The sequence below is a fragment of the Stegodyphus dumicola genome, chromosome X1 (assembly GCF_044657685.1).
Source record: "Stegodyphus dumicola isolate Sdum_Otavi_A_Nest chromosome X1, ASM4465768v1".
NCBI lineage: Eukaryota > Metazoa > Arthropoda > Arachnida > Araneae > Eresidae > Stegodyphus > Stegodyphus dumicola.
The window spans coordinates 182,716,575-182,743,237 of NC_140780.1; the positions used below are offsets into that span (position 1 = coordinate 182,716,575).

Genomic DNA, 26,663 nt, shown 5'->3' on the forward strand with positions numbered 1-26,663 from the left:
TCAGCGATGTATGGACATTGTGTTAAGGCCTGTTCTTGGAAAGTCCACATTTATCTATTTAGACGATATCATTATTACTAGTGATAATCTCGACCAACATGTACAGGATTTAAGACAGGTGTTTTCTTTATTAAATGAGGCCAGTCTAAAAGTTAATGTCGAAAAGTGCAAATTTGCAGCCCCTGAATTAAAATATTTAGGTTACAAAATATCTCAGAAAGGAATCGAGACAGACGAATCAAAAATAATCGCTGTACAAAAGTATCCGACTCCAAACACGGCGAAGAAGCTCTCTTCTTTTCTAGGACTTTGTTCATATTATAGGTCCTTTATAAAAGATTTTGTAGCTATTGCTGAACCATTGTTAAAATTAAAAAGGAAAAAGGCAAGATTCTCGTGGACGGCCGAAGCCAATAGTGCTTTCGAAAAATTAAAACAAGCGTTAACGCAAGCCCCTGTGTTGAAATTTCCTGAAAAGGATGAGAATTTAGAAATTTCAGCGGATGCTTCGGATTATGCGGTAGGAGCGGTACTTTCGCAAAATCAGCAGCCCGTGGCATTTTTTAGACGACTTTAAATCAAACACAAAGAAACTATTCCGCGACCGAAAGAGAGGCACTTGCAGTTCTGTTAGCAGTGCAAAAGTTCCGAGTCTATTTTGGAAAGGCGCCAATAACAGTGTACTCTGATCATGCGGCGGTAACTAGATTGTACTCAGGGAAAAACTTATCCCCAAGGTTAATAAGATGGGCACTCAAGCTACAAGAATATAATCTGGTAATCAAGCATACCCCCGGAAAGGAAAATATCGTAGCAGATGCCCTATCCAGAATTAAAATAGATGAAGAAGCTAATACTGTAAAGATGGCAATGCTCACAGCATGTACAATAAATTCCCGAGAAACTGTAATAACCGAACTGGGTAAGGATCCTGAGTTTGGAAGCATTTATGAGTATTTAAAGGATCCTGAAAATTTTAGCGACCAAGATATTGTGGCGATAAGAAATAGGGCGGCCCATTACAAACTAATAGATGGTCTATTATTTTATAGAAAAACTACGAATTCCAACAACGAATTTCGACCTGTTATCCCAGCTAGTCTTAGATTAAATATCCTGCAGGAGCTCCATGACAGCCCTTTAGCTTCTCATGCTGGTATTCGAAAAACTATCCAACGCGTACGCGAGGCAGTCTACTTTCCTGAACTGCAAAAGTTAACAAGGGCGTATGTCCAGTCCTGCCCAACATGTCAAGCAGTTAATTATATTAATTTCCGCCCGGCCGGGTTTCTAAATAGTATTAAATCCGAATTTCCAAATGAAATAATTGGCATCGATTTATTGGGCCCTTTCCCAAAAAGTCAGTTAAATAAAAGTCGCTATCTCCTTGTTATGGTTGATCATTTTAGTAAGTGGACCGAAATTGTTCCCTTAAAACGAGCCTCCGCGAAATTAGTCACTGATTCTATTTTAAATAAATATTTTTTAAAATACGGGGCGCCCCTAAAAGTTATATCGGATAATGGTCCTCAATTTGTAAGTAATGTATTTGAAGACATGTGCCAAAAACTGGGCATACTTCATTTAAAAATGGTCCCATATCGGCCGCAATCAAATATAGCGGAACGGGTCAATAGAAATATAGTGAAAATTATCCATAGTTATGTTAACAATTTTCATAAAAGCTGGGATAACTATGTCAATGAATTTGCTTTCGCCCTTAGGACCGCAAAACATGATACAACGGGCAAAACTCCTGCTGAGTTATTTTTAGGCAGAAAGATTATAACGCCGTTAGATAAATTATTTTATGTGCAACAAAGAGCCCCAGAATTTAAAATGGGTAATATAGAAAAATTAATTAAAGAAGCAAAAAAGAATACTGAAGTAGGACAGAGAAAACAAAAGCTTTATTATGATATGAAACGACGGGGAGTAACTTATAAAGTAGGGGTTGAAGTGTTAAAAATTAAGCATTCACTTTTTTCAGCACCAGAAGATAAAACTGCCAAATTTTTTCAACGATTTGAAGGACCATATGTCATAGAAAAAATAACTCACGCTGTAGTAGTGTTAAAATGGTGAAACATGCTCCGCAAACATTGATCAAATCAAACCCTACTATGATCGTAATAAAATGCAAATATTTACAGGTCTTTTGCAGGATCCGGCACGGCAGACACGGCAGGCACAAGCTCCAGAGGTGGAACAACGACAAATACAAGGGCAAGCCAATGAGAGACAGAAGCAAGTGAAAAGAAAGTTTCCCCGCAGGAAAAGTGAAGGTAACAAGAAAAAGAAGCCGTTCCACCGTCCAGAAAATTAGAGCTCACGAACTCCCCCAGAATGAAGAAGGGAAAAGGACGACGTATGCAAAGAGAGCCAGGAGAAATGACGGCAACTATAACCCGGCTCTAAAACGGAAGATCTACTCATCCGACAAGACTCTCCGCAGCAAATGTCGCCGAACTGCGGAAGGGCCACCAGCGGCGGAGGAAAAGTTACAAGGAAAATTTGAACGGCCAGCAACGAGGTCCAAGCAGGAACGCGAAAGAAGTTTCCCGGTTCCGCCAAGACCAGCTGCCATCAAACGGCCAAGACCACAGGCAGAGGCGAAAAAGAAGGTATTCAAGGGTGACCGAACTGGAGAAAAAAAGAAAGCTTCTAGAGGAAGGCTCTGAAGGGCGAGCCCGCACAAGAAGGAGGATAAATCAAACGAGAATCTGTGCTACCTTCCAGGACTGGGCTCAGAAAAGAATGTCCGAATATCACAAAGATAAGTAAAATTTTATGTTACTTTGCAAACTTAAGTTAATCTTTCATTCTTACTGCAAGTGGCAGATTTCAAGAAGTTTTACCTCATGCGAGGTCTACCTTTATCGCGAAAAAGGCGAGAAATGAGTTGTTACCGATTTTGGTATTATGTTTTTCAATTACTCGCGCGTAAAACTAAAGTTGATGTATAATAGGAATATGTAAAGACTTAAATATTGTAAAAGTTATTGTATAAATTTTATTTAAAACATTCTGGCAAGTAAGAAGTTTTAGTCTGAAAGACTTTTTGAAATGTAGTATTACAATGTAGAAAGAATTGGCACTTGCTTTGAAAAGAATAGAAGTTAACAATGTACTACTAATGTATGTTTTAAAATGCGTAAAATTAACGGCATGTTAATATGTTCTTATATACAATGTGAACTGTTATTTTAAATGTTAAGAAATACCGTGATATGGTAAAAGTGAAAGTAACGTTAAAAATTTTTTTTATTCGTGTGACTGTAAAAAGACCAAATCATGGTGAATATGTGTTAAAGGTTAAATGAATGTAGTTAGGCTCTCTGACGCTACACTTCAGAGTTAGCCACTTTCAGAGTAGTACCTCAGGGTTTAGAGTTGAAGTTAGGGTGTGTTACGAGGTCTTTGTATGTTGAATTTTTAACACGTTAGTGTTTTGATTGTAGGAGGAAGTGTTGAACACGTATACATAAACACATTCATGTTTGGTGTTCTTTTACAACACATGTCAGAGAGCACGGGAGAGATAATTAAAATAGTCATGAATGAAATAAGAATGTTAAGAGAAATATAAATATGCATGTTACTTGCCATTTCATTGTGTAACATTTCGTTAAACTAGTTTTCCTTCCAGATCTCTGGAAGGAACCAGATTTGAATAAAAGCTCCTGTTTAGATGCAGTACAGATGAAAAATTGCGTGTCCTTGGAGCTGCTATTGTAAAAACAAATTTCTTTTTTTTAAATTTCTAGTTTCTAGCGAGAAATGTTTGTAAAAGATTGGCCTCGCTTTAGATTCTAGAGCTAAACGTTTTCAACAAGGTCGTTTTAGACCTCAGTTTCAAACTAATTAACTCTGGCGGGAAGTATGTAAGGATCTTAAGTTTTACTAACGTTTATTTTATTTTAAATCTTTACTATCACTTCTTATTTTCTACTTCCGGCCAGAATTAAAAGCGTTAACTTATTTATGCAAAATTTGTCTGGCGAACGCCAAGTACTTAAGCTTTGGCTTTTTGCTAAGCGAGAGAGAAGAAGGAGTTAGTCGAAGCAGACCGCTTACCTTAGAAGTTTACTCAGTTGCTGGTTGCCTTCCAGGCCAGAGGTTTAATCCTCTTGATAATTTTAAACGTATTGTTGTGTTAACAGTTCTCTGTACTACATACGGCTTCCTGTTAATATAAGGCCAATCTTCCACGTTTATTATTTCAAAGTTAAGTTAGAATTTAGTTATATTTTTATATTCTTACGTTTAGACCACAAGTAGTGGGTCTTTGTATTCCGAAGTACGGAAATTATTGTAAAGAGAGAAAAATAAAGGGTTTTGTATACCCTTCTTGTGTATCCTGTCTACTTCCCACAGTTATTGAACATAGCTTTAGTAAGCTCTCTGTTCCGAGTCAGGTCCTTGCATGTTCCCAAAGAAAGTAAGACGGAACATTGAACCTGATAACTGAAGGCTCATAATATTACCGTATCTTAATCGAACTTTTATTTATACCTATCAAGTATTTTTATGATATTTGTCGTGGCAGTATTCCAAAAAATAAATATAATTACATAAATACCATATTTCTAATCAAGCTAAAGTGTACAAATTTATGGGATACATTTGAAAGCTCCCATATTCAATCTTTTCGGTGGCATGCTCTCGCTAACGATATGCCGAACAAACATTTATTTATAAATTATATTTGTTGATAATAGTAAGAGAGAAACCTGAGTCGATTGTCTTTTTACATATCTTATCAGAAATGTAATAGCTATATTAAGTAACTAGACCCTGAATTTTTCAAGCAGCTCATGATTATCAAATATATGCATTTCGTATTGCATTGCCATATTCTTAAGGAAATTATCTTGTTAGGACACTAATTTTCATTTTTAACAGTTTTCTGACAATTGTAGCATTTCCGGAATCTTACATTGTTAATGTAAATTGTGATGTAAACTCATGTCCATAAATTAAGGATAATTCAGAATCACACGGAAATCGAACTCTAAAGTACGCCGGTAGAATGATCCCACACATCTTCAAGAATAATGAACAAATTATAGGAAGCCATCAAGATGACGCCAATAGTACGTCACAATGACGAGAGTGTAATAGAAGTGTATATAAGGAGAGGTAACAAAGAAGTAAAATTGTTGATGTCCTCAAATCTCTCACGTGACAAATGGTCACTCCCCCTATACCTGCAAAGCTGTCCTCTGGACTCACAGTCAAGCATTTCCTCACCTGATGTGCTCGAAGAAGCGTCTACCTTATGACAGCCGGAATACAGTTGGCATTGCAGCCAGCTATTCGCGGCTCACAGTGGAACTTGGAAAAGTAAAATTGTTCACGAGCGTTCTGTAAGTCGCTCAGTGCCACAACCGAGTTATTATGACACAGAGGACGCATGTGGACCACTTTTTACATGGTAGAATTATTGGCCGCCTAGAATGTGGGCGTGTTCAGATGGAAGTATCCAAAGAACTTGTAATAGCCCAAAGTGCCATTTCTAGGCTTTGGCAACGATTCCAAAATGATGGAAATGTCAGAAGACGTTAAAGTGCAGGTCGCCTCCGAGTTACTAAGGTAAATGACGACCGGTATTTGGCAGAAACTGCCAAAAGAAGCAGACAGTGCACAGCATCAGACATGTCTCGCCAGCTAGCTTCAGCCACGGGTACAGCAGTTTCAAGGCAAACCGTTTACAGACATTTGGGACAGACTGGGCTATATGCTCGCAGGTATGTCAGATATTTTCTGCTCACGGCAACTCACTGTCGCAAACGGGTAGCCTGGATTAGAGAACATGCAATGTGGACATCGTCACATTGGACTTGTGTGAACGTTTTTCGACGAGTCCAGGTTTAGCTTGCAGTATGTTTCACGTCGGACTTTCAAATGGAGAACTCCAGGTACTCGCTATAATCAAGACAACATCATTGAACACTGTTGCGGCGGTTCAGGATTGTTTGCTTGGGGTGGCTCCAGAACAACAAATTCCAGGACAGATCTCTATGTTCAGATCGGAACCATGATAGGCCAAATTTATCGGAACATCATTCTGGAACAACGTGTACGTTTGTTTAGGGGTGTCATGGGTGCAGAAGTTTTGTTTACGGATGACAATGCCTGTCCTCACCGTGCAAACTTTGTAAAAGAACGCCTTCAATCTGAGGATATCTTCCGTATGGAAAAGCCAGCATTCTCACATAACTTGAATCCGATACAGCATGTGCGGGGATGTTTGGCCCACGAATTGCAGCCCGTCAAGCACCTCCTACATGTGAGCGGAACTTCAGAGAGCATTGCTTACTGAGTGGAGTAATCTTCCCCAAGATCAACTCGATAGCTTGATACTCAGTATACTAGGCGTTGTACGTTGTCAGAAATGTACCTATCTGCGCTAAATTACCGTCGATGTGAACCAGAGATGTGCGTGGGGTGTACGCAACGGCTGCCCAAACCATTACACCAAGTGCAGTGCCCTTATACCGATACTGAATGCAAGCAGGCACTATGTGGTCTCCTCGGAGGCTTCAGACACGTATACGGCCATCAGAATACTGCAAGCAGAACCGGAACTCGTCTGAAAAGACACTATATCACGCCTGTGTCCAGCTTTGTCGTTCGGCGCACAAGAACCGCTGTCTCTCTCTATGCTGCATTGTGAAGGGAAGCCGAAATAATGGTCGCCATGCTGATTGTCCACGCCGCTGCAAACGTCGACGAACCATACGAGCGGATACTGGGCGTGCTGCAAATATGCTCATTTCTTGACTAATGGTCCGTGATGTGGTTCTACGATTTTACAAGGCTGACCTCCCAATATATGTGTCCTCTCGGACTTTAATCATGGAGGTCGTTGAGATCCTGCATGCCATTCAGTACGACCTTCAGCAACCCATTAATCCCTTATTCGCAAGACAATGACTGGATGTCGACTAGAGCAACGGCCGATATCACGAAACGATAAGCCACACTCTCGATAGGCAAAGATCCTGCCTCTATCGTATTCGACAGTTGCTGGTAAGAATTTCTTATTATTATTCGAGGCATAACACGAAATTGTGAACAAACTTTGACCTTACAAAGCGCTTTCCGAATGAGAAATCCACTACAAAAGTTTTCTTTTATGCTTCTTCAAATGTCGTTTCTCCCTCCTGCGTCGTCTAAATGAGCTGGAAAGATATGTTCACCATGTATTTCATGCGGTCACCATATATTTGACATTTTCGCTATATATGATTACAAGGTATTATGAATGTTCACTTTTGTGCTTGGTATATGTATGTTCAATAGACATTTGAAATATTCACCATGTAATGAGAGTTAGTTTTAATCAATGGCGAATGTGATTGAGTACTTGCATCTGTGCGCGCCCTGGAGATATCTGAAGGTTAGCTGGGACAGCGTTTCAGCTACGGCTGGACGTCGAGCTGCTGCGGCCGTTGGGAGCATTCGTAGCTTTCTTGGGTTTTTTGTCATGTAGTAGCATGAAACAGCTATACACGTTTACTTGATAGCAAAAACCTAGTGCCCTATGTGTTTGGTTCTGTCCTGTTCGTTGTGCACTATGCAGTTAGGAAGACTTTGACATTCCAGGCAGCATGTGTTCTGACTTCTTCTTGATGAAATAGTTCCAGGGAATGCTGAAGGAAGATTATAACTTAAGCCTCTACAACTTTCTTGATACAGCGGTTGCGACTGAAAATGCCCACAGTTCATGGAAGCTATAATCCCTCATGACAACTAGTGGCGTCTTATATTGTAGTTGAATAACCAATTATTCTAAGTTTTTTTAATCTTTTCCGAACTCCTCAATTCGCCTCGCATTTCTTCGTTAAGATGAAAATTAAGTTAAAGAGAAGAAGAGTATTTAAACGGGCGAAAATAGAAAGTTAGGCAGAGCGTGATTTCGCCAGCATAGCACACGTTGCTAGTCTGTCCTTCCTGCTATTATTCTTAGTTTCCGCTACGCCTTCTGGCCGTTAGACACCGAAGATAGGCTTTAATGAAGTCTGTCTTCGGCGTAGGTTGCTGAGTCAAGCTGTTAGTTTTAAATAGTCCAGCACTACTCTTTGCCATTTAAATTATTTTTAAATTATTCTTTAGTTTCCACCGCAAGTAGTCTGTTTTATTATGAGCACGAAGTACGTGCATTTTTGTTAAAGAGTTTTAATCAAATAAAAGGACAATTTAAACCCTTTTCCTGTGCGCTACTTCTTCACGCCTGGGAGAGAAATCGCTTGGCTTGTTATTAAGATCGTCTTTTTGCATGATAGCGGAAAGTGTACGATCCTACAATATTATCTCTCTTGTCTTTTATCTAGTATGATATTCTAAAATATAGGCTGGAAAATGGCGCGTCAATCCAGTCTAAGGAGTACCTGTATATCAGGTTTAAGCAGGATTGTCATAAAAAGATGGCCTGTTGTTACAAGCCATTTTCTATGCCCATGCTTCCATTATAGTCTCAGGCATCGATGCTTCACAGTCAAAAGGAGTCTTTCCCAAAGGAATGCCCGCAAATGATATTTTAACAGCAAATGCTTTCGAATCGTGAAAGCAGATAATATCATGCCTGTACCAGTACTCTAATGCTTTGCTAACACTTAAGAAGAAGCTGCACTTTACGCCACTACCATGTGGATAAGATGCTTATCATTCTATCGTATCGCTAAATTTCGAGGTCCATCTCCGGGATTTCGACATGTCTGGTTCTCTTCAATCCACTCTTTCACACTCGTATTACATTATTTGCTTTACATTCCCTACGAACAGCAATGTTAAAAGGTGCGAAAATCCTCTTTCGCGCAGGCTGATAATTTAGTGTATCTTAGGTATAATGACCACTATAGGACAATTCCATTGTCTTAGTTCTCAAAAACGTTGTGCGAGCCTCGGGGGATATTGCTGAGTCTAAGCAAGCAAATTCACTCTGCATATTTAATAAAAAAAAAATTGAAATTTTGAAAATGTGAGTACATATGCATTTCTTTGAAACTTGATTTTACAAAAAGGAATTTTTTGTAAATATGGCTTAAAAATATTTCCATTAAGATGACAAAAAATTTATAAAATGTATATAAAATTACAAAGATTTACAAATTTCTAAACATTTTTTCATTCTTTCTCTCTTTAGTTAAAACAGATGAGATTCAATGAAAAAAAAAAAAACTCTTTTGTATCATGTGATCGATAAAAAAGTTTTATTTCTCAGAGTAGTATTTTCTTCCATGGAAATAAGAGTAGAACTTTCCCAGAAAATATAAATTATTTTTATATCTCTTTGATAACGGTTTCGCTTTCCCTTTTTTCTGTTTCTTCATTACATTTTATCCCTATTCCTATCTAAGTGAGTGCAAGGAATGCGTCTTTCAAGGACCAGTCGCAGAAATATCTGTTTGAAGTCACGCACTTAGTTCATAAAAAAATACTGTTCTTTTGTTGTATTCAAACTTGAAAGCTTGATTTATTGACAAATTCGCTTCATTTCTCTTTTTATTCATTCTCATAAAATCTTGACATTATTCAAGGTATTCGTTACTTGACAAAACACAGCAAACACTTGTTTCCGCACGTTGATATGCAATAATTAATTGTCTTCTTTAAGTGACTATTAATGCAAAAACTGCATACAATACGTTGTATAGTAATTAACAAACCACCATAAAATAACACTTTAAAGTCTTAAAATAATATTTTGAAATTATGGAACTTTTATTCAGAAATGAAGGAAATTCTAATGGATATTTAAAAGTCATATTGTGTTGACATTATTCCAAGTGAAAAATACAAATTATGATTATTTTCCCCTTTATATGATCCCGTTTTTCCCCACATGTAGCACGAATTTCAATACATACAATATATACAATTAAATCTGGAACGATTTACTCGGTTCATCTTATTAAGAAAAATTACGGAATGGGAATTTGCTTATTATTTTATGGAATGAAATATTTCTATTTCGTCCCAGAATCAATTTTCCCTATTTAATTTTTCAAATGTCAGTGGACTTTGAGAAATGAAGTTTTCAGTTATTAAATATTGTGATCATTTCTTTGTCGAAACTATATTGGAAATTTCGCGTATATCAAGTTTTCACATATAGGTATTTAATAGAAGTAAATTTTCATCCGGCATTTATGTCTTTATCAAGGATATGCACACATTAGTTGTAGGCATTTTTGAAGCACTGTGATTCTGACAGTTTTTAGATCTAAAACTTCCTGTTTCACTTAGTTTTGACCCTTAGATAGAACTGAGTTATATGAACTCTGTTTTAAAGCTTTAGACAACACTGTATATAATAATCGTAAGTTAGTCTTTCCATGCATATTCTTGCGACATTTAGGTATACAGATTTTATTTAAAATGCATTGTAATTTAATACAATATCATAAAATTGTATAATTCTCTACTTTGTAAAGGCTAAGTTGCTGTTGAACGTAAAGAATCTTAAGAACTGATAAACGAATAATCGCCTGAGTTCGTGGGACAAGAAACAACAAGATGGAAAGGCAAATAACCCTTTATTATTCAAATAAGGTTTGACAGAACTCCGTCTTGGAGTGTAAAATAAAAGCCGACACTTGGGCTTGAACTTAAGAGGCTAAGAAGTAAACTGAAACTAATTTAAAGAGATATAGCTGAAGCTATCAAGATTCTAACCAAGTTGGCTCCTTAAAGTTAATTGACTGCGAAGCTATCAAAGGCCTGAGTACAGCCGAGGGTAATAACAGCTTTGGGAGAGAGTAGCCAAAACGGCGGACGAGCGCTAATCAGAAACTCTGATTCTCTGTAACTCAGCAAGCAGAACTTCGCGGTTAAAAACCGCTCCTCCTCATTATGTATTCAGACATGAATCTAAAACTGCGTTCTGCCCGGAAGTAGTAAGTTGAAGTTAAGAATTTGACAGGAAAGAAGTTTAGCTCAAAATTTAACTGTTAATAAAATTAACATAATCCTTACAAAATATCCGCTGCAAATAAATGTTCCACTTTTATTCAGAAAGCTATATATATTAAACAGTATATGCATTTTAAAGCTTCGTATCGATGCAATAATTCTGAAATGCGTTCAAATGATTATTTTTTTAACTATCTGTGAGAGATTTTTGTAGATTTTCAGACTGAAGGGTTTCTTTTTCCCAAACCCCAAGCGTTAATTAATTCTTACTTTAGAAAACAATATTAATATAGCAGCCGTCATCTTTGAATAACTTTGACTGACGAAAATTTAAATTTTAAAATGAATTCATGAAAGTTTGACATAAATTATTTTACTTACATAAATCTTTTAAAATTTGAAATGGAAAACAAACAACTTTTGATCTTGAAAAATGCTACCAAAACAAAAATTATAAAACAGCCTTTCACGAACCTTTCACGTGAGCCAACCTTTTCACGAAAGTTTGACATACATTATTTTACTTATATAATTCTTTTAAAATCTGAAATGGAAAACAAACAATTTTTGATCTTGGAAAAATACTGCCAAAACAACAATTATAAAACAAGTTTTCAAATTATCTATGTTGCTGCCATTTTACATTATACATCGGGTAAATCACGTAAACACTCTTGCAGCCAAACCTTTCGCCAGAATCCGAAAGCTGATCGAGCTACCACTGTTCAGCGGTCTTAGCCCCTCTCCCATTGCTTGACCAAATGTCGAATGCTTTACCATAACTAACAACATTAGTATAATATTAGTATAATACAGTTAACATCGAGATAGTCTTCTCCTGTAGTTTGGTGGCAGGGGAAAGGTGTGGGAACTCTCGAACGGTGCTCTTTCTCAAAAATACAGTTAAAAGTAAATAAATGGAAAATAGAAGTCCAACCTCCTTGAAGTTCTGACAACTATTCTTCCATGAAATACATGGGCAAGACAACAACAGCAGCATCGAGCTTCAAATTAATTTTAAAATGTTCGTTGATAATCACTCCAGAAGCGTTTGCCAAACATACTGCAAATTAACTATTTCATTAATCTGTAGGCTCCAGAGTTTTGTTTCCAACTTCTTTAAAAATGATTTCTGAATTGGAGTATACACACGGTCTGTCCCAAATTGATTATAATGATTATTTTGTGCAGCGCAGAAGAACAAGGAAAAGGAATTAAGTCTCGAGTCAATTTGAAGGACAACCCAGGCTTAGAATTTGACTTTCCTCAGTTAGTCCCAGTTTTGGTAACAGTATGTACGTTAGCAAAGTGCGTAATAGTTTTCATGTATTGTCATAAGCGGAAATGCAAAGGAATCTTGTGCAACATTACCCAATAAAGTTTCCCGTGATACTTAGAAAGTCTGCTTCTTAAATGCTGCAGCTGTTGAAGATGACTGATGAGGATATTAGTTTGCTCTCTACCTAAATCTTCTGGTGACACAAGGGTTACATAAATGAATGGGAAAATGCTGAATACGAATAACACATAGAGCGTTCTTCAGTTTCAAGAAATGAGAACAATGTGACTAGTACACACGCACATACTTACAGATAACAAAAAGTTTGAATAAAAGGTGTTGTGAGTGGTCATCATGAAGTTGCAGATAAGTAGTTGTATCACTAAGACCTTGCTCCAAATCACACATCACTGTTTATAAGAAAAAAAAAGAATATCAAGAAGCTTACCATCTACTGAATAAAAGAAAAATTGGAACTGAACAACATTTCAAAGTGAGCGTATCAAATAAAGACTTCTTCCACTGCCTATAAACAGTGGCAGCAATGCTGGAATCCTTATATTCGATTGAATGGCCAACTATTTTGAAGATAAGACGTAATTGCATGCATGTTCAATAAAAAGAAATTTAATCATTCTCTTTACTTTGGGGGCAGATACCTTAGTTCTTACTGCAAATAATATGCCACATATTAATTGCAAATTAACTGCATCGCTACACATGCTTTGTCGATTTCTATGTTAGAATTAACTATTTAATAATTTAAATGTATAAACTGCACCACAGGCCTGTCAAAAGTGGGATTTCTAATTTATCAGCACTATCTTTCCTCAAACTTTGAGAGAATTTATTCATTAAGTTTCCCATTGTTCCTATTAGTAAGTCCTCCACGAAGGTATCCCGCTCCTCAGGCTGACAGCACTTTCGTAGTCTGCCGTAATTGATTAAACATAAACATCCATTAATATTCGATACTTCATATAATCTAATTGCATAACCAAGTTCGCAAGTTCGATTCGTGATCCAACAGTTCTATATTTTTAAAGCAGCAATTCTATATGTGAACAACACTCCGCTTTTAAGACCTGAGATGTAATTATCGCATCGTTGTAGCATGACAACATTGTTAAGACGTATGAGCGTGTACTCATCAGTTAACAGTCTTTAAGTTTACTGTTTCTATAACAGGTAATAATAATGTTACGGACATTATAGACATACATCCAAGTCTTCAGTCTTTCAAAGCCGGTTACTTTCAAACGGTTTTATTTCATTTAAGAAAACAGTGCAACTTTTAAGAAATGATTCATAGTAAAGTGAAGAGGCTCTGCTTAAAACTTGTAGAACTGAATCTGCTCCATTTTTTTAATTTGCATTCTTTAGAAATTTGAAATTACATTCTGTGTTTAAATATGGTCTAAATTTTGCTTAACTTCTTTGCCGAATCTGAAAAGAAGTTCAAATTATAATTTGAATTTTTCATGTAGGCTGAGATAAAATGACTCTAATAAAAAAAAAAGTCTTTTTGTTAATGTTGCATAAAACGTCCGAAATTCAAGCACTGCAGTTACACGTTATGGAATATTAAACGTCACAACACATTAGTATGGCATGAAATAAGTTAATTACAAGTTTTAGATAACTTTAATGGAAAGATCATTTACTCACCAAGTCTATTAGCATATTTTCCTGATAAAAGAGCTCCTCTCGATGGAGTACATTGTGGATGCGTATAATAGTTGTTGAGCACAATTCCGCTTGCAGCAAGAGCATCGATATTAGGCGTAGGGATCTGCGGTGACCCGTGAAAACTAACATCATTCCATCCCTAAAATAAAAATAAAAAATTTTTAATTATTTGGGAACAAAATTTCTCTTCAGATATTCATATCTCAGTTTTACTGACACAGGAAGCTTTCTGTTAAACTATATTTATAAGTTTAGAAACTAAAAAATAGTCAGTTAGAGATTTTAACAAAAATAGTCAGTTAGAGAAACTAAAAAATAGTCAGTTAGAGATTTAAGTCTTTTTGTTCTTTCGGCAAGCGATGAGGCGTATGGCTTTTTCAAAATAATAATAGCAATGATTTATATCAGCGAAATTTTTGAATCAGAGCTCTATTAGAGAAATATTAACGCCTCGTATGATACGAAATTCGAAAGACGTACTGCACTATTAAAATATGCCTAATATAAATCAAAGCATGAAAGATCTGAGTAGGTCTATTGATTTCAATCAAAGCAACGCAAACAAAATACACCTACCAAAGCAGAAATGTCTTCGTATAAGCGGACTGCATTGACGTCACGCATGGGAGGAAGTTCGAAATCTCCATGCAACCAATTCGTTCGCGAAGAACAGAATAGTTCCAGCAATCAGCTGCTGATGAGCACCCAACAGATGTTTGGGCTTTAAATTTATAAAGCTGTCTGCTACCATGAATACCAAACAATTACATGCAATTTCGTTTCTAAAAGCATTGCAAAGTGAAGTATCTGCATCCTATCGTGGAGCTTTCGATACTTCCATTAACTGTAATATAAGCATTTCTCGCTTTTTGACAGCTCATTTTTCAACTACCTGCTCTTTGGACCAATTTCTTAAGTAGAATCCATAAAGTCCATATGTAACTGCTCTTTCAAACCCTTTAAATTTTTTTTAATTTTAAAATAAATTTTTGTTAGCTTACTGCCTTTTTATGCTTATAAAATATGCACAAGTGCCAATTAAAAAACCTATTGCACCAGCATATTTATTAATACATACTTAGTAGGTGAATATTGCTGTAAAAAGGTCATCTCAAGATTATGCAGGGTTATTCTGTGATTAAATAAACACCATTCTTCCTGCAGGTGGTATCAATAATTTTATAGTAGTTCTAGGATTTCTATTTTCCACAGCGCTGTGAATAACATCCCAGGCGAGTTCAATAACATGTAAGTATGATACGTTAAGCAGAGATGCACATTTCTTTAACCCAAATTTGACATCTCTATCTGCAGATATTGTCCTGTTACTAGAAACCAAACCCATAAGAATAAATGCAAGAATTAAACTGGTGTAACTCAACAGAAAGAAACACACGCAGATTCAAATACAGGTAAAAAGGATGGAGTACGCCATCGATGTATCATAGGGCCACTGATAATATGCTCCCATACTAATTGGCCCTTTTACAAAAAAATTTCAAATTTGCAAGCCTTATAAGAGTTCACAAAGGAAACGTCGAGTACCGTTGAGGAGATGAGTATCTGGAGCTTTTCAAAGGATCTAGAATATAACTGTTAAGGCGCATCGTGAAATCCCACCGTACACCTCGCATCCAGCGACCGCAAGAAACGCACACAGCGTTCATTTATCAAAGACTACATAAACATAGAGGTACCAGGCGTCCCACTGAATTACAGCTAAATTCCATGTTATTACAGAGCTAAGGCAGCTTTTATATTCTTCTACTTATGTGGTATTTACGGATTCATGCGATTTCTGAACTCGCAGATACTGGCCAAAACCGTTCGAAACGTGACTGGTCAGACTGTGTTACTAGCTTCCAGTACCAAGTGGCCAGTATCCGAATTGTCAACTCGAGGAGAGGTGCGTAGTTTTAGTCCTGCATTCACCTGGGATTCTGGTTGTATGTCGACTCATGAATCCCACATGTTCATGAAACCATTCCACAGTTACTCACGCGTTTCACAGTTTTTCCAATCCCCAGCACTGAATTCAAATGTTACTTGAGAGACTTTTATACCATTACCGCGTGAAATGCCAGCTTACACTGGTCATATTCTTCCGGTATCTTTTCATCTCGTATACTCAAAATTTTGCTAGAAATCATGCAGTTGTGGTATGCTTTTAAAATAGATATACGAGAAAATTCGATTTTTGCCTGTATCTTCGAAAGTTTATGAACCATCACATGAGTTTCAACAATTAGACAGCATTAAAATGGATTAAATCGTAAAACGTATCATTTTCAGACGAAGAAGCTCTAGAAGCTTCCACAGAGGTCTATCAATTAATATTCACAGTGGCGCAAACGGTGATGTCCTTAGGTAACGTTACTCTGTGTTCTGCGTAGACTCATCTGTACCAGCATCTTTAGCACTTCGGTGTATATAGCTTTAGCACGGATCCCCGAGTAACATGTAATGCATTTTTTACATTTGCTGCAATTGAAATGTGAATTAAAAATACATTAATCAAAATTTATCCATTATTTAGATAGGCATTTTCCCGATTTCCTGTTTTTTATAGTCCTCTAGTGTTCTCGAAAAAGCTGGAAACTCAGTTTTTAGAAGTGCTGGAATATGTGAATTATTACAGCAAATGCTGTTCGTGAGCAATATCAAATTTTGCTCTTAAAGGAAAAGGAAGGAAAACTTTTACATTTCAAATATAAATCTCCAGGAAAAATTATATGGAAAATAGGCCAATTTTTATCCTTTAAAATCGCGGTAAGCTGGCTTTGGTTTCGTTACTTTAATCAATTCTTTCATGCGTACAATAAATCGGTTTTCTGCGTAAATCCGCCCACCAATGGCCGTATGGTAAGACAGTACTGAGCCACAGATTATGCGTCCCGGTTTTTCTTGTTATCAAGAAAGCGGTCTTGTTTCATGAAGATTTTGCTGCTTTACCCATGTGTAACACGAGTACAAATCCTTAGAAACTCCTTCTTCTAGACGTTCCTACGGCGGCAGATAGCCCGTGATTACTTTGTCACTGCGTAATTTAATATTTTATTGTCAGTATCTATTATCGCATTTCAGTCAACGAATCTTTCACTGGCTGGTGGTTTGAAAGCGATCTTTTAATCCTTACGATAATAATGTAAATAGTTTAAATGAAATTCATGACTAGAAAGTTATTCGGTTAGAGAAGAATGTTAACATTTAAGCTATCTATTTGAAATTAAAATGTAAGCCATAAATCTGGACCAAGGTAAATACATCAAATGTTAAAAAAAAAAAAAAAAAAAACTACGCATCGCCTTTCTTCGTCTATGAATTATGTCAATTATTGCTAAAATATGTGTCACTAGCCTGTTAAGTTGCTGCTCCTTCCCAAATGGATATACGTTTTTCTCATGACATGCCCTTTTTGTAAATTTATTTTAATTACTTGATGACCTCAATCTTCTTTTCATTCCAAGTACCATGAAAAATTAGCTTACCCATAATAATAGGCTTTAGGATTCTTTACGATCCAGATAAGACCGTTTCGCTCCATAATGTTTAGCTCGATTTCTGAAACATCTTCGAATTCTCAAAATCGACTTTCGTCACTAAAACTAACACAATACTAATGGTGTTTGGTTTGCTCTGGATTGTTTCATTAGCGTGCTGATACCAAATTTGTTATAACTAGTTTTCTATTTCTCTATTCATTTCGCGTTTTCCTATTTTCTTCAGGAAAAAAATTAATATATGTGATCTTACTATACTTTCTCTCATCAATATATTGTTGCATTTAGAGTGAGCTGTGAATAATTAGCGGAATATATGAGTCTCTTAGTATCAAAAGCAGTATATGCATACAAGGCACGCTCTATGAAATATTCAGTAATCCGCGAAGAAAGTAATTTGAACATTTCTGTCTAACACATTGATAAGTGCTTCTAGTGCTGGTGCTAGATAAGTGCTTAAATTATATAAAATTAAAAAATACTGAAATAGCGCAAAGACACCACAAGTAAATAACTTCAAAATCAAAGACGCCGCTGACCACTTTTCCGAGGATAAACAGAAATAAACCCTCTACTATTCGCTTTGAAACTCATCATATCTGTAAGGAACTCCAATGGCAAAACGTTCGTTGAAAATAACTGATTTCAGGCTGTAAAATAAGATGTTAGTAGACGCACTTCCCTCGCACGAGAGACTGATTCTGTCACTCACTATGCCCTGCTCACTTCTACACTTCCTTGCATTGGTTAATGAAGGAGGAAGGAATACAAAAAATTTCTAGTTTCACTTATACGTGATATCTATCAGACCTTGAGACTACAAGAACTTTCAAAATGTTGCTAATTTTTGACGACGTTGATTTTTGCAAACGACAATTCCGGAAAGAATACTTAGGTCAGTTGGTGCAAAAAGCTGGCATATCTGACAAAATTTTCAAAGTTAGAGAAGTGGTCCTTGTTGGTTCTGAAAACCAGAAGAGACTTAATTGGCCACTTGCAGTGATTGAAGAACTGTATCCAGGGAGAGACGGCCATGTGAGAGTCGTCAAAGTCAAAACTCCACTTGGTCATCTCGTTCGTCCAGTCCAAAAGATTTACCCTATAAAAGTTATTTCTTCTGGGGATCCCATTATACCAGATCAACATCCTACTAATGACCCACCAGCAACATCACAGAATGACATTCCAATTCACAAGGATATTTCAGCAGCTCCTCGGACGTCAAGAAGCGGCAGAGTAATCAAGATACCTAAGAGACTGGGCTATTGAACTTTCGAACTTTGTTGATTTACCTCGAAGGTGGCAAATCAAGGTGGGAGGATGTTACGTAATGCCGTCAATAAACTTCGGAAGATATCCACGAGACAGTTTCATGAATAGCTTTATTGAACGAACACGAGACTATTAATGTTTTAATGACGCAAGTTTTATGTATCTTTTTTTTTTTTTTTTTTTTTTTTTTTTTTTTTTGTGGATGGCATCAGTTTTTGGCGTTGCCATGCACGTTCTGATCCGTGTTTGCTTAATGATAGAAGTGTTCTATGAATTTAATGTTGATATGAATTGAATTCAATTACATATACTGTATTTTTGTTCTGTTTATTGAATAATATCCTAGTTCTGCTTTACTTCAAAGAAACTATGAAAATGCTGATGTCGAGTATGAATAAAAGTGTTTATTCGTCAAGAAGCATGTGCAGAATTCAAGTAGATAAGATTTATTTCTTTTTCTATAAATATTGAAATTGTAAACAGATATTCTAATAGTAGACTCACTGTGTCTAATTATTATTAAGGTTTATATACGTATATTAAGAACCTGTGCAGAACAACCGTTGACGGGTAGTCTCGGCGTAGTTCTGATATTTTTTGGTATTTTTCGTTACAGGAACTGTATGCATATAATCATACACATTTACATAATTTAATAAAATCATTAAAATTCTTATGAGCAGGAATCTTCTACAACCAACCGTGTCTCCCCAGGAACCTAAACCGAAACCTTTCAATTGCTAACTGGAAGTGACTACCGCTCATAACATATGGGTTTATACATGAGAAGTAGATTTCAGTTTCTTATATCACTTTCCCCATACTTTTAAGATGACTGAAGGAAAGAAGATAAAATCGGGGTGGTTATGTATTATCGTACACATTAAAAAAAATACTCTTCAAAAAATACTCTCTCCAGAAGTCGAACTCGAGTCCCTCCAGCTGCTAGGTTGATGCGCTGACCACTATACACAAGAGATACATAATTTGACATTCTGCAATTTTAGAAAAATTATACTGATACATATTTGCCTCTCTTTTTTTTCTCATTTGTAATGATGAATAGCCTGGTATGTCAGAAAACTTTAAAATTTTAATGTATCAACTAGTGCAGCAATTATTTTTGTATTTTGCTTCTTCTGTCTTCTTTTTTAAGGTAGCAAACTATTATTACGATATGGATCCGTAATTTTAGAGGGAAATGTCCCATGTTTTTTCGGATTACTCTCTTTCTAGCATTAGTATTAAAATAAAATTCTAAGAAACTTCTTTTTTAAAGCGAGAACATACCTCGCTCCAAAAGAACTACTTCCATACAAAATATGTAAGATTATTATTTTAAACTAACTAGTTATTATGATTTGGATTTTTACTTAAACGTCTTCTTACTAATTTTTTAATTAATTACTAATTAACTTCTTACTAATAAGTGCTGGGGCCACCAGAAAATTTACTGAAAACCGTATTTAATGCCAAATCAGGAGTTTGTGCCTTTCTTAGAATGCTGTTTGGCCTATTCGGAGCACCCGCCGCGTTTCAACGAGCTATGATTATACCTGTTCTAGAAAAATACTGGTTAGGATCTGTACCTAGGCAGTCTCAACCACGGGGGTATATAATTTGATTTCACAGTACTAGAGCCCGAGTATTGTACTCAGGTTGGTTCAGGCTTGGCAGGGACCGTACTGGTACTGTCGTGTCTGTTCCTCCGGCTGTGGTGGAGCTATATAGTACATTTTGTCCACTAAGTTCCCGGGAGTTTGACCCCATTCAGTTATCGTGGCGGGGACTGACAAAGCGCACAGTGCACCTTTTTACAATGTGTTTTTGCCAATGGTGGGGTGCCCAGCGGCAAGGTGATAACGTAATTCTTTTGCAACGTTAACGTACTGCCCAATGCTTCGTAAAAGCCGGGCGGAGACTGCGAGGGTTGCGCCTTCGAGAACAAGGTCCCACGGACGTACGATACCCCAAACTCTGAATGGGTCCCACATAATGAGGACCTGGGACGGAGGTCCTTCGTCCGGCGTGCCTAGAAAATCTACTTTTATTTACTTAGATGACATAATAGTCACTAGCTACAAAATTGATGAACACATTCGGAACTTACGCGAAGTTTTTTCGCTTCTTAAAGCAGCAGGTTTAAACGTTAATGCAGCAAAATATGTATTCGCTGCAAAAGAACTTCGATACCTGGTTTATATCGTATCTCAGAGGGGAACTGAAACGGAAGATTTTAAAATCGCAACAATAAAAATTATCCGCCAACTAATGCAGCAAGGAAATTGGCCTCACTTTTGGGCTTGTGCTCCTGTTGTAGGACTTTCATCAAAGATTTTGCTCTCGTAGCAAAGCCCCTATTAATTAAATTTATTAAGAAGGAATTAAGTTAAAAATTATTATTATTAAATTTAAAATCATTAAAATTAAAAAGAAGAAAGTCACTTGATCGGAGAGGAAACACGGTGTTTGAAAGACTTTAAGCGGCGTTAATTTAAGCTCTACTACTGAAATTTCCTGATGTCGGTGGTAAATTAGAAATCTCCACAGATGCTTTGGATTTCGCCGTAGGAGCATGTTTATGCAAGATGGACAGCCGGCTGCGTATTTTAACAAAACAGTTAGTCCATCTCAAAGAAGTTATACCGCTGCCGAGAAAGAAACTTTAGCAGTCCTACTATTGGCACAGAAATTTCGAGTTTATTTTGGAAAAGCGCCGGTTACCGCGCATATGGACCATGAGGTCATTGTTTGTATTCTGGGAAGAATCTATCATCCTCATATGATAGGCTCTGAAGTTTCAAGAATATAATTAAATAATAAACAGACTCCGGGAAAGAAAATGTTGTAGCTGATGCTCTGTCATGAATTAAATAAGAGGATAATGGGAAATAAGTGAAATGTTCCATGTTAACTTCAAAAATTTTAGATTCATAAGAAATAATTATCTCAGAACAAAAAACAGATTAGGAATTTCAAAATATTTCAAAGAACTCGATCATTTTTAACACCATGATAACATGGGTATTAGGAACAGAGCTGCAAAATGAGAAATTATTGACAATCTCTTGTTCTACTCTAAAGTGATAGATAACAATAATGAATTAAAACCGGTTATCCCAGAGAGTTTTAGATTAAATATTTTACAGAAATTGCATGATGCGCCAAATTCAGGCCATCTCGAAAAATCGTGTCTCGTGTGCACCAGAAGGAAATGCTGGAAAGTTTTGTTATAAGTTCGAAGGCCCATTTTTAATTGAGCGAATAAGGAAAACGGTGATATTTTTGAAAGGCTAAAATGTTCAGTGGGCGAAAGCAAATGTAGACCAGATCAAGTGCTATTATGAACGAAAGGATGAGGAGACTGACAAATGCTCGCCAACAGTACGAACTAGTTTTTCTAGCTCATAAAGAGAGTTTTATAGGTCTTGAGCTTATGAAAATTGAAATATCTGTTCAAAAATTTAAATGCAATAAGATTTTAAAAAACATATACTGTATCGATTCGACTCTAAAACTCTATCAATCCTAAAGCCCCTTAATTTCAATACTCCAAAAGGGGCGGACATTGTTTAGGAAAATCAAATACAGCGCTAAACTCCAACTAATAAAGTTGTTTACTGCAAAGGTAACTTGATGTTGTTAACAAAAGTAGTACCTGTTTATTATTACGCGTGTTATCATGCACATTATTTCGTTCTAAATTAACACTAAATCTGATTCTTCTTTGTCGTCTTATCATGCATCTTAACCAAAGTCTATTTCATATTCAGTGTCCGATTCTTCTGAGCCGACTTTAATATATTGTTATGTGCATAAGGGGTTCGTAATGGATTGAATGCAGACAGAACCGACAAAAGCTTGATGAAATTTATTTGAAAAAATAGAGCACTTCACAACTCTGGAACTTATAACACAAAAGCATTTCTAGAGTTCTTCTCAGTATGACAGAGCACAATCATTAGTTATCACTTCAAAATACTAAGAATGTGAATGTTGAACAGACACAAGACAATGTACTGCATATCAAAAAGCGTTAAGCTCGCACATTGATCTCTCAGTACTCTCAAAACTCTGAGCTAAATTCTGAACTCAACTCTAAACTTATTCTAAACTGATGCTCTCTCTTATACAGTTTTTCCCTGTCCGCCAAGAAATTCCAGTATCTTTGATTTCTCGAAATTTCTGAAGAGCATACGCAGTTACAGATACATAGGGTCACATACAGTTACAGTTGCATAGGAATCGGGCCAGTTACAATTGCGTAGGTATAGGACAACAATGTCGCCAAATGGTAGCCTCATTTGGTGACTTTTGACGATTTATTTCAAAATTTGGAGACAAAAATTAGTCGCCAAAACCATCTCCAGCTTGACGCTATCTCGCCAATAGCCATTTACTTCAATTTTAAATGGATTTATCCCTGTAACCCTGTTTTTCCGGCGAGTTCGACTTTTGAGGCCTTTCATGCTACATTATACAAAAGATACTACAGTTTACATATAATTTCACCAGAATTATTTACATGTATACAAAATTCGTAACAATATCATCTTCTGTGACGACAGGATCATTGGCAATGCAACGTTCTCTAAAAGAGTAAACTGAGGGGGGGGGGGAATAATGGATGGCCTGCGCAAAAGGTGGACAAATGCGCGGAAGGGGAACTGAGATTCTGACATATTACCGAATCTAAGACTCACCCTATTTTATAGACGTTTATATAGTAATAAGTTTGTTCTCTTAAACTCGAAAAAATATAATAAATTTATTTTAAGCAACTGCAGAAAACGTAGTGAAGTACGATTTCTTTTAATAGAACTGTTTGATGTACACCAAGATGCAAAATAATCAAATCAATTATACTCGCTCTCTTACATAAAAAAAAGGCGAATATGTGTACCGTGGACGCAGTCAGCCGATTAGGGTCAAATGAATTCTGATCCCTCCTTTCCTGGAAGCATGGTCGAATACTGTGAAAGCGCGGACGAATTCTTGCTTATGTATGAGAAAACGTGAGTATTCATTGCTTAGAACTGATAGTGCTGCGATTTATTATTATATTAGCAAAAGCGTTCCCCCCCCCTCAGAAGTTTTTATTTAGCTTAAAGTATTGTACGTATGTATTATATGTACGTTCCTATTTAATAATGTTTAATAATACTTTTACCTGAAAAACTGAGTACAGTGAAGTTTTAGCTTATTTCCTGAGCTGATTTATTTTGTTAACTTTACTGCTGATTGTCGTGCAAAGTTTGAGTTATGTTGTAAACTTATATGAATTATGTTAATTTTATTAACAGTTAAATTTTTATTTAAACTCCTTTCCTGTCCAGTTCTTAACTTCAACTTACTACTTCCGGCCAGAACGTAGTTTTAGAATCACGTCTAAATACATAATGAGGAGGAGCGGTATTTAACCACGAAGTTCTACTTCCAGAGTTAGAGAGAATCAGAGTTTCTGATTAGCGTGCGTCTGCCTTTTTGGCTACTCTCTCTCTCAAAGCTGTTATTACGATCGGCCGCACTCAGGCCCTTGATAGCTTCGCAGTCAATTAGCTTTAAAGGGCTAACTCGGTTAGAATCTTGATAGCTTCAGCTACATCTCTTTAGTTTAGATTAGTTTTTAGTTTACTTCTTAGCCTCTTAAGTTCAAGTCCAATTGTCGACTTTTATTGTGAGTTCAATAAAGGGTTCCTCACTTTGTAAAGGATAAGTTGCTGTTGAACGTGAAGAATCTTAAGAACTGTTAAGCGAATAATCACTTGAGTTCGTGTGACAAGAAACAACAAGATGGAAGGGTAAATAACCCTTTATTATTCAAATAAGATTTAACAGAACTCTCTCTTGAAGTGTACAGTAAAAGCCGACACTTGGGCTTGAAGTTAAGAGGCTAAGAAGTAAACTAAAACTTATTTAAAGAGAAATAGCTGAAGCTATCAAGATTCTAATCGAGTTGGCCCCTTAAAGCGAATTGACTGCGAAGCTATCAAGGGCCTGAGTACGGCCGATCGTAATAACAGCTTTGAGAGAGAGTATCCAAAAGGCAGACGCGCGCTAATCAGAAACTCTGATTCTCTCTAACTCAGCAAGTAGAACTTCGCGGTTAAATACCGCTCTTGCTCATTATGCATTCAGACGTGATTCTAAAACTACGTTCTGGCCGGAAGCAGTAAGTTGAAGTTAAGAATTGGACAGGAAAGGAGTTTAACTCAAAATTTAACTGTTAATAAAATTAACATAATCCTTACAAACTAAAGCAATAAAATAATTGATCCACCTTTGTTTAATCTCTATTTAATATTATTTATTTATTATTTAATTTCGTTTAATGATCCTTTAATCTTATCGCCAAATCTAAAAATGTATATACAACTTTAAAGTTGGATTTCTGAACTTTTTAATTCTCCTATTCTTATTCCCATGCAGTTCATACCGTAGGGAGATTTACGCGTTCGCTTATTCGATTCGTAGGAGAATCGGGGGCTTATTAGTGTTTCATAATCGATCAGCTTAATGCTTATTTAAAATGCTTTGTAATTCTCGAATTCCAGGTATTTTTATATGAAAGTATTATCGATCCAAAATGTTCATTGCAATTAATAGAAACATAAACATGTTTTATTCATAGCAATCTATTTCATAACTTTCGCCGCAGTCTTACAGAATAGGTACTATATTAAAACTCTGGCTCATTAAAATAATGATTCTATACTAAAAGACAGAAGATATTAAGAGAAAATACGTTTCACAGTAATCATAACAATTTATGCAAACATCTAATCAAATTTTTCCCCCAAAATATTATAAGATTCTGAGCGCACTCTTTCTCATCATATAAATACATTTTCTTTAATGTCATATTTTACTTGAGTTATCAGTCCTAAAACCGACTGGTATTAGAAACATACGATTTTGCAAAATGCATATAAAATTTGATTCAACTATAAGCGTTCTTTTTCTATTCCATGCTTGTTATACTAAACATTTAACTGGCTGGGCCCAACGTCCCCTCTCGCGGAACTGTAGTTTAATACATTATTTACAACATTAGAGTGCATATTATAAGTATTATTATTATCAAATGAATATATTCTCTGTTGCCTGAACGTTTTTCAGTCTTAATTAGCATCAAAAGAAGTGGTTTGACTCATCTTTAAATCCAGCAATGAGAAATTGCAATAGATATGCCCAGTGAGTGCTGTTTTGTCTATCTTTAAACGAATAAATGCTAATAACTCTTCAAATATATAATTGGTTTATCTTTGCATATTATAAAATAGACAAATAAATTTAATTTATAGTATTTTGATGAAAATTAATTTTTTTTCTTCTTAACATTTTATTTCTGAATAAGCTACGTAAAAATCTTCATTAGTTTACCTTAGAGTAAATATATTTTTCCGACATTTTTATGAAAAATATTCATCTTCTTTTCCCTCACCACAAATATTTTTGGAGCAGTATAGGTGAATGAAAATAATTTCCGGACGATAACATCATGTATTTTTAATACGCAGTGCTTATAACGATCAAATTAATATCTACGTATAATATTATGCTAATACATAAAAACCTTTACTTGCACATACTTTGGATATACCAAAAATAGTTTATAAAGCCTGGAATTCAGAATAAAACCTTGTCCATTACATATAAAAAGCGGCAAATAAATCTTACAGTTCTTTTTAAATTAACAAACAATTTCTAATACCTATGTATTTCATCTATATTCATATATATGTGTGTTCCTACTGTAATAATCCGAAATAAATCAGTATGGTAAACGTAATATAATAGCATTTCATTTTGAATTTCCATTGACTTGATTACAGATTAACCATAATCCACTGGCTGTACCGTCATTAACAAAGGAATTTAAAATTTAACTCAAAATTTTATTTTCTGTTTCTTAATAACACGTAAATCTATGTCATTATTTGGACCAAACAATTTGACTTTCTGTTTTATTTATCTCTCAGAGTCTAAAAAATAAGTTCAGT

General features: G+C 35.9%; 1 protein-coding gene across 2 annotated transcripts in view; it reads right to left on the reverse strand.

Moving 5' to 3' along the window:
* Positions 1 to 26,663, reverse strand: part of LOC118196697 (arylsulfatase B-like) — a 53,707-nt gene that overhangs the window by 26,117 nt on the left and 927 nt on the right. For both annotated transcript variants that reach the window (XM_035368150.2, XM_035368149.2), the window contains exon 2: positions 13,868 to 14,027. In XM_035368150.2, coding sequence (XP_035224041.1) covers positions 13,868 to 14,027 — 160 coding nt within the window. The remainder of the gene's footprint in view (positions 1 to 13,867; positions 14,028 to 26,663) is intronic.